General features: G+C 31.5%; 1 protein-coding gene across 1 annotated transcript; it reads right to left on the reverse strand.

The window, feature by feature from the left end:
* Positions 1-415: 415 nt before the first annotated feature.
* On the reverse strand, positions 416-10,052 carry LOC139495554 (tetratricopeptide repeat protein 23-like). The gene is made up of 11 exons (XM_071283821.1): positions 9,935-10,052; positions 7,815-7,967; positions 7,127-7,295; positions 6,456-6,579; positions 5,698-5,980; positions 4,613-4,755; positions 3,931-4,012; positions 2,939-3,152; positions 2,079-2,228; positions 1,441-1,523; positions 416-886 (listed from the first exon to the last, which is right to left on the reverse strand). Exons 1-11 carry the CDS (start codon positions 10,033-10,035, stop codon positions 763-765), a joined length of 1,626 nt encoding a protein of 541 aa, XP_071139922.1. The 5' UTR covers positions 10,036-10,052; the 3' UTR covers positions 416-762.
* Positions 10,053-10,213: the final 161 nt, after the last annotated feature.

Below are 10,213 nucleotides of genomic sequence, written 5' to 3' on the forward strand. Positions count from 1 at the left end.
ATTTCTGTTAGACATGTACAACAGTACTCTTGACAGTGGACAATGATTGATAACTCAATATCGTTAATGGTTCAAACTTTTCTGCATCAGTTGCAGATTTCAATAATAATGTCTATTCAATGATGATTGAGGCTAAAATATTTAAAAATTTAAAGCTAATCAAAAAGATGAAAAGGTAAAATCCAAAAAGGTACAAAAAGTATAGCCATAGACATGCAAGGAATCAAAGCCTTGAAGGAGGGAGATCAAATTCCTTAATCCAAAATAATTTCTAACATTTTGTAACAGCAAAATTTACAAAAAATTCTTGTACAAGGTATCGGAAAAATTGACATACACATACAAACTTAATGTTGATCAATTAACCATGAAATGTATACAAAGAGTTTCTACGACAAATGACAATTTAGAGTGAAATAAAAATGCATCTTTAGCTGCTTGATAACAAACATTTTATATTTTTACACTTTTTCAATATTTTTCATTAATTGTATTTCTAGAGGTTTCATACACCTTAATATCTGACACCATAATTAATGGAAAAGTGATGTCAATAGTGCAACCTGCTAAGATTATCAGGTAAACCGGCGCAGATTACTAAATAGCAATAAGGTGTATTTTCTGGACATGTAGATACAGCAAAACAACATTTGTTTACTTTTCATCCATTACACAAAGTCTTTTTTAGCCAATTTTAGATTCATTAAGAAAATGAGTCCATCTAGAATTTTCTACTTTGATATTTGAAATAATCCTATAAATCTAAAATGCTGAGGATTTAAATCCCCCTAATGATTGTTTTGTCGTCACCATTGTGTTGAACTTTGGTCTTTTCTTGAGTTCATCCTCTTTACTCAGTACAAATTTATTTGATAAACCAGGACTCCTGCAAAACAGAAACAAAAATGTTAAGGTGGTACATACACTACAGGGAGATAACTCTGTAAAATCAGCATGAATGTTTTAATAACATTCTTTTGTTAAGGCAATATTAAGCTTCGTATTGATCAAAATTAGTGTTTGTCAAACTGCTATATGTCCAATGAAATTTTTCCGATAAGGTCTGTGGTTATTTCTATATTTTTGTTAAAAGTTCAAAGTAAATATATTGCCCAAATTTTATGAAAATTAAAAGAGCCAAATCAATGTCCTTCCATGTGTTTGAGAAAGAATTTAACTTATTTGTGTCATATGTAAATCAATCAACCATGACTTTGAAAGTAAATTTAAAATCCATTTTAGGTCACTGTAGATTCAGAAGTTTTTCAAGCATCTGTTATTGTGATTATTGAATAATGGACATTGATGCAACATTAATAAATCAAATTCCACCAATTTTATCAATGTAAGATACAAAAAAGTAACTTATTTGACCATAAACCAGTGCATGTCTGTGTGACATCAAAATGAATATCCATTTATTATATTTAATTTACTTACGCCATTAATATGTCAATGGTTCTTTCCGTATCTTTTGTTTTTCTGTGATTTTTACCAAGGACTATCTGTTCTATGTTTAAACACTGAAAACAGAAGCAAAATAAATGGCAATTTATTTAAAATAACTTGAGAAAAACATCAACTTACAAGAAGAATATCACTAAAGGTTCTATAGAGCTTGTGTGGCTCAACCTTGGTCTATATGCATATTTTACACAGGTTACTCTCCAACATTGTAGACCAGAATAAATTTAATGACAAAAATCTGTTTTGTTGATCTTATATCACTGATCAGTTAGCCTGTTCATCGCACAAATTAACTGAAAATAACAAGATGTGGTATAACTGCCAATGAGACAAATTTCCACCAAAGGCTGTTGGTTTTCTTGTTCGAACTATTTAAAATTGAGGGCCCATTTAGTTGCTTACATCCACCTCAAATGCACTCTGATGCAAATGTTGTCTTGATAGCAATCATACAACAATATAAAAAAAGAAGATGTGGTATGATTGCCAATGAGACAACTATCCACAAAAGACCAAAATGACACAGACATTAACAACTATAGGTCAACCTACAACAAGTCCATTTTTCATATAAAACATAAAATTATAGTATAAAAGGATGGAAGCAATACCTTTTTATAACCTCTAAGTGATTTCTCCAGATTTCCCTGAGATAGATGGACTGAAGCTGTAAGTTTGTGTGTATCTGAGACCTGCTCTGAGTAGTCACCGTAAATCTCACATTTATCTGGTAAAGTGGATTTTAATATGTCTAAACCATCCTGTAAAATAAAGAACAGATGAATTATATCATAAATATACAATATTGCTTGAAAATATTGTTGAAACAAAAATGTGCAAGGCAACCTAAAAAGATATGGCAAACACAATAAGCAAATAGAAAACAACTGTCATATTCCTGACATGGTACAGAAAACTTCCTTGTGTTGAAAATGGTGGATTAAACCTGGCTATAAAGCTAGCTAAACCTTTCAACAATTTTGTACCAATTTTATAGCTTTTAATTATGAAGTCAATAAAGAATACAGTTTCAAGGAATATATCTATGCTGTCTGTTTCAAATTTTTTTATATCGTTTTTACCCAAATAATACTCTTTTTTTCGCTAAATCATGGTTGTGGTTTGTTGATGTTATTGATAAAGGTTTCTCATTTCTGGCTTTTTGTATAGACTTGACTATTGTTATTTTTGAATGGTTTTATATTTCCTCTATAATGGTTAACTTGTAACAAATTGTGACTTGGATGGAGAGTTTTATCATTGGCACTCATACTACATCTCTTATATCTTTTAAAAGTAAAAATGTAAGGACAATTCCATAAAAATGTATGTGGGAGACCCAGGGAGGGTAGAAAATGACTTTTTTTTAGATAATTTGCATAATGGTAATTCAATTATTTTTCAATAATTAAACTTCTCTTCCTACCCTTCCGCATACATTTTAATGGAATAGCCCTAGCAAGACACTTACCTCTTGTCTATCTGTTCGTATAAGTAACCTAGCCAGTTCATCCTGTACTTCTATTGTCTTTTTATGTTGTGGACCGTACCCTGTCTGACATGTTACTAGACATTCATTCAGGTACTTCTCAGCTAGGTCTTCAGCTTCCTCCTTCCCAGTACTGATGTATGCCTGGGCTAGCGCTAATCCTGTGTCGACCATCTTAGTACTACCTTCACGATAACTAAAATATTGAGATATATAATCAATGGATGAGAGAACAAAAGTTTATTTTGTCTTTATATTTATAATCTTTATTTTATCTGTCAACTTCCTTTTTACTTAGAAACCTTAAATACTTTCTTAATGTAATGTGTTTTCCTCAATTTTTGCTATTCTATTTTTGTCAGCATTCTTTTTCTTAGAACATAAAAAAGTTTACAATATTATAAGTTGTCCTTTATATATACAATACATGTAATATTAAGACTTTTTTGCATAGACTAACTTTTCCGATTTCAAATGTCAAACAGATTAGTAAGGTTTTATTTTTGTATTGTTCCTGTCCTAAATGAATAACAACTTGACTATGCAGTATGGGCTTGCTCATTGTTGAAGGCCATACAGTCACCTATAGTTGTTAATTTCTTATGGAGAGTTGTCTCATTGACAATTATACCATATCTTCTTTTTAATATTGAACACAGAAAATGTTTATCAATTTAGATTAAATTAAGCAAAAATTTCACTTTATAATATAAGAAACGATCCATGATCAAAGCTGCTGTCAGTTATCCCACTAAACAGCCCTCTATAGTTGTATTTTTCAAAATAACAATCATTTCAATAAGTGTTGTGAGAATGAATTGCTAAATGTACTTTTTGTTTATGAATAATAAAAAAACCTGTATTTATATTAACCTGAAATAGGAATACATTGTGGTACTCAATTTTGTCAATTTTACTAGAATTTTGTTACCTCATCCTAAACAGTCATGAGCAAGGTTAAACTGTAAACTTACTTAGCACCAGCTATAGTATGAGACTGTAGGTACAGGTCTGTGGCTTTGTCATAATTGGCATATTTTCCTTTGCTCAATTCTACTTATACTTGTTAAGGAAAGTTAGCAGTAACAGTATATAACCTTTTCTGGTGTAATTAATTCATTTCCTGTACTATGTATGCACATCTTTTTTCTCCAGTTTTTTTTTTTTTATCAATATCTCAAATTTCAATAGAGTTCATTTGGTTATGTTACACAAATTAATCACAGTTTTCTTATAATACTAAAATGGCTAACAAATAATAGTTTCAAGAGTCATTTGGAGCATTTTACACATATAAGAGATAATCAAGAACAAACACACCACATTTTATATAGCTGACTACGCAGTTTGGGCTTTGCTCATTGTTGAAGGCGGTACAGTGACTTATAGTTGTTAATTTCTGTGTCATTTGGTGTGTTGTGGATACTTGTTTCATTGGCAATCATACCAGATGTTGATATCTTCTTTTTTTTAGACACCTCAATCTAGTTTTTATATATGAATAGGCTCATGCATTTTGTATTTCTCTATTATACTTGATCTTTCCTTCTTTTTTTTATTTTGACTTTTGTTTTTGTTTTGGTTAATTCCTTTGTTCCTCAACTTTAATAGTTTATCTATGTATTAAACCATTTAAAAAAGGGGACTTTTCATAACATAAATAAAAGGATATTTTGCCATATTCCTGATAAATAGGAACAAGGTCCATAGAATCAGGTCCATACTGTCTCTTCATTAAGTCTAATAGTTTATCAAACTGGGCGGCTGATCTGGCATGCTTCTTCTGTTTCCAGTATAATCTGTAGAATACATTACATTATGTAAACAATTACTGTGGATTCATTATTATACTTTGAATACCATTTTATTTGTTTTTGTGTGTATAGGTAAACCGCAAAATTAAATTTTAAATCAATGACAAATTTTCTGTATAAGCTTGTTTGCAAACTTTTGTAAAAATAACACCAAATTAAATATCCATGAAAATGTAAACATTCCTTATTAGGGAATAAATATGAAGATAAATCAAACCACAGTTCTGCAAATTCAGAAATTATTTTGAGGCTTTTAATAATGCAAATAATATGGCTGGGTGACCATTGCAATAATATGAACTCTTAGTGAACATTTCATGAACTCACAATAATTAATCTCCACTCCATTCTTCAAAAATCGAAATGATGAATGCACAATAATTTCTGAATCTACAGTACTACATGCAATGTATATATGTTAGTACATGTACATAATTGAATATAAAAAGTTACAGATAAAAACTTAATGTCATATGAACTTCAAAATTGAAAAAAAGACAGTCAAATATGTTTTATATACAGAACCGGTACTTGAATAGTAAGTTTTAATGAAAAGCAAATTGTGCATGTGAACTTTCTTGTAAAGAAAATCAAGAACATTATCAAAATCTTCATAAATGAACTGCTATTGAAATATTGTCTTCCGCTGCTCTAATTAGTCAATGTTTTAGAGTATGCAGGAATCTTAACTATAAGACCTGTCGTTTGAACTGTCGCCATCACACAGTGCAAGTGTGATGGGAAAACTGTCATTAATTAAAGAATTTAAAGAAACATGCACTGGGAGGTAAATGGTAAGAACTGATTCTTAAAGAAGCAGAAATATTTGCAGTTAAAGTAAGTGTACAGACAGATACTATGGCTGCTAACAGCCAAGAATAAAAAAAAACTCTAGACATTTCTCCTATTTAAATGCAAATTACAAACCTAGCGGTAGCATGACAGTATTTAATCTCCATCTCGTCACATTCATCATCACTGACACACGTCAACCGACTGAAATCATGACAGGTCCTATCTGCCTTCGACAGAGCCTTCTCTGCGTCAGAGTACTGTTTCATTTCTGTGAGTGCTCTCCCTTGAGTATGATGAATCTTAAACAAAATGAAGATGACGTCTGCTTTTTCTTGTTCCGTTGTGTAGGTAGCAACTGTGTTTAACATGATGGTTTTGGCTGATTCTGAGTGGTAGTCTGCTTGTGGTGCTAATCCTAAAATGGAAGAAACATGAAATTGAAATTTATTTCAAGATATGTATAAAAAATCCAAAATTTAAATTTAGTGTTCTTTTATATGCTTTATATTTGGAAATAATTGTGACTTCAAAATTATCGTTTTTTTTTAACTTTTTATAACAAATTCCCGAAAAGCACTGAATCTTTATTATTCCTGTCCAAAAATAAACCATTTAATATTTTTCTATTATTGACATTTCTGGTCTTCCAAGTTATAACTAAGAATCCTGATTTAATTCAATTTCTGAGCTAATATCACAAAACCAGGGGGAAGAATTCACAACAGACACATACATTAAAAAAACAATTGCAATCCCAAAACAGAGGTTGGGTTGTACTACAATCATCATTTAATGTCCTACTGTCAACTCTTTTACACCCCAATAAAATTACAAACAGAAGCATTCATTTCTTAAAAGCATAAAACCTTAAACCTGCAGAATAATCACACCTTTAAGATCTAGATACGCTTCGGCCAGATCAGCATGGCTTTCTGCTAACTTCCAGTGATTAGCACCATAAACAATCCTGGTAAGTGCTATGCATCGCACCAGTTCTCTGATAGCTTCATCATGCTAAAATTGTAAGAATAAAATTATCATTTATTAAAGTCTGTGAGCCCCTATGTTGCCCTTAAATTTAGATGAAAATCATTACTAATTAATCTAAGCATGTGAAAGTTTTGAGTTTCATGATAAGTAAGCTTGCAAAACATAAATTTTAACTTATTGTTATAAATCAGACCAAACTTTTCTTCCAATTTTTTTTCATACTTGAATGCTGGAATATCCATTTAACATGTTCAATATTAATCATGTCAAATATCTCAATAAAAACAAGCTAATTTTGCTAAAGAGATGATATTCTGTAAATTCAAATTTTATTGCTATGATTTTATAAATACTTATAATGGGACAGGGTGAGTTTTGCATTTACAAAATTAAAACTTGCATTCTGAAATTTTTATATGTATCAAAAGGATTTTTCTGAATATCGCAAAATTTAAAATCTTAGTCTAAAATGATAAAATCGCCATAATAAATGCACACAATACATTCTGAATATACAGTAGATATTAATGAAGCATTTTTTTGGCAGAAATTTAATCAAAATAATTAATACTTTTTCATTTTCTCTGAATTTTCCAATCCTTTTAACTGCCTGTTTGAGAAGTTTGTCAGGTGGTGTCATATCTATCCCATGACGACCATTCTTCCCAGGCTTTTTCTTTCTACTTGTTGTCCTCCCTGATCTAGCTGTGGTCATATCATCCTCATAGTCATCTTCATATCTGGAGAATAATTTGTAAAAATTAATCAAAGTGCTTGGTGGCACTGACTGGAAAAGATTGTTTCAATTTATCATATGCTGATGATATGGAAGTACAATTAATTATTGTATTGGTTGTAGTTGATTTAATAGCAATTCTAGACAAAGGAAGATAACTCCAATTCTTAAAAGATGACTTTAACAAATTCAATGACATCATTTATATTTTTAGAACAGATGTTAGATTTCTGCACCTTACAAAAGTTATGTAATTTTCTTGACAATTGAAACATCATCTTGGATATTAAGCATATATATTACATCGATATATTTTTGTAATAGCTAAAGCATGCATCAGGGTGCAGGATACTCTAGCTGCAGTGAAGACCCCTTTGTTGCCTTCGGCTGTTATCTGCTCTTTGGTCGGGTTGTTGTCTCTTTGGCACATTCCCCATTTCCATTCCAAATCTTATTAAATTCATGAATTCTGTAGTGCTGCACATTTTTATCTAAATTACTAATTTTAGATACATGCACTCACCTGTTCTCTTCATCTGAATCTGAATCTCTGTGAAGTGACCTTTGTGAATGTTGCCGTGGTGTTCTACTATGACCTTTGACCTCCACCATCATGGGAGCTCCTACATTCATATCGTCATCAGAATCTTCTGAATGCATGTTGCTAATTAACTTTCTAAAATTTCCAAATTAATATTTAGTTAGAAATTAAAAGGAGAAGGAAGGGTTTGAAATAAGCAGGAACCCTTTAGCCAATATTCCCTAAAAAATGGTGTGGGCTACTAAAATCTGTGCTTTTTTGTAGGAACAAACGGTCAATTTCGGCAAATAGTTACAAAATTTAATGTGATTCATCAGATTATCCTTTTTTAGTATTGAGATATATATTGTCAGAGTTCTCACATAATGAACATTGTCTTAAAAAGAAAGTGTACATTTTATTGTCATGCAACAAAAATTATTATTATACATGTACCTCGATCATTGTCGATCAGTATGTTTATATAAAAAAGAATGAAAAAGATGTGTTATTTCATTCCATAGACTATTTGCTAGTCAATGGTTTCAAAAACTATTACCCTGGTTAATAGTTTTATAATTATATTTCCCTTACTTATTTTTCATTGGACAATAATGATGTCATAAACTATTCTGCATGGGTTTGTACGCTTGGCAATGTCAAACTCTAATATATCGTAAATGGTATAATCTGTTCAGTCAGGGGTACTGACTGCTGCTTGTGTCTGTCGTAATTTCAAATTAACATATTCATGATATTACTAACCAGAAGCAAATTTAAAAGAGAAAGAAAATCTTCGGGACACATTTTTAAAAGATCTAAAATATAATAAATGTATATGGGTTTGTCGACGTCTTTATAAACTGTTGTGTTTGATGTACTTTAGCCTTATTTAGCTACAATTTATGAGCTGCACAGAAATCTTAACTCAAGTATTCCTAGTCTTGATTGTAGTAAATGAAATATTTACAAATGCAACACAGACTTTAAAAATAAATTATAGTTAATTTTGGGCATGTTTATTTGACATTTTAGTTTTCTTTTAGATTATGAACGTTGAATTTTAGAAAGTTTATTTATTTTGTATAATAAAACACCTAAAGACTGGTAATAATAGCAAGTTGGTTGTCCCTTCAATAGCTGATACCAACTATTAGTATTATAAAAATTTTAAACCATCATTTGTCATGAAGGTCATTACGACCCTCATAGTGGAATATAAACCGAAGTGTAATCCAAGATTACTCTGATGTCCAAATGCTATATTTGGCCAGACAAGCTGGGCTTGGGGACGTCAGAACTCGTCCCATATTAAAAAGTGGATATTTGCCCGTCCAAAGTAGAGGCGCTGCTTCATCACTTTTGGTGCCGACTAACCAACTTGGAATTATATAAATCAGGTATCAATTTGTTCCTTCTTCATTTATGAATATTTCTTCTACCTGCCACCCTTTATTTTCTCATACGTGTATTTAGACAGTTTTTACAGTGACCCATCGATTCAGGCATTTTAACTTTCATTTTGAAAGATTGTCATGTGATTAAAGAGAAAAAGTAAGGAACAATGGGTTATGGGAGCTGATTTATGCAATTGACCCTAGGTTGATATGAATACATGTACATAATCTGACACCTCGTTCATTTACAATGCAAGTAAGGTAAATGTCCGAGTTCTTCCAATTGTTATCAATGTTGGCTACTATAAGTGTTTAATACCGATCTCCTATAAAGGGGGTGAAGAAATATACAGAATACCAAAATTAGCATAAATATTTGCATACTTCAGTCTTGAGACAGTGAAGTCTCTCATCACTTGACATCCATTTGAAAATAAAAGTAAAAATGTCTGAATCGATGGGTTGCTGTGAGAACTGTCTAAATATGAGAAAATAAAGGTTGGTAGGAAGATGAAACTTACATAAACGAAGAGATAACTGAAGAATGAACAAATTGATACTTGATTTATAATAATATAATTCCAAGTCCTTTAGCCGGGACCAGAAGCGATGAAGCAGCACATCTATGTTGGATGTGCGAATATCCACTTTTTGATAAAATATGGGACAGGCCCGACTTCCAAGGCCCATCTTGTCTGTTGGACTTCAGAGTAATCTCGGACTAACAGAAGTGTTATGCGGTGCCGATTTGTCTTGATACCAAATTGTCTTTCTCTGGTATTTAGCCCATGAGGTCTTTTGCTGATGCTGAATTGCCTGGCACCCATTTTATTGGTGCCAAGGTATCTTGATTAATTGTACGGGACTCAGGACGACAGGAGTCTGAGCAGATCCCGTATTCATAACAGAGCCGAACTAGAACGTGCTGCGTGTATTTCTAGTGTAGAAGGGGTTAAATAGTAAAATACACAAAGCTAGCTATAGTCAAATCGGACCCTGGTTAAA

The sequence above is a fragment of the Mytilus edulis genome, chromosome 11 (assembly GCF_963676685.1).
Source record: "Mytilus edulis chromosome 11, xbMytEdul2.2, whole genome shotgun sequence".
In the NCBI taxonomy this organism is placed as follows: domain Eukaryota; kingdom Metazoa; phylum Mollusca; class Bivalvia; order Mytilida; family Mytilidae; genus Mytilus; species Mytilus edulis.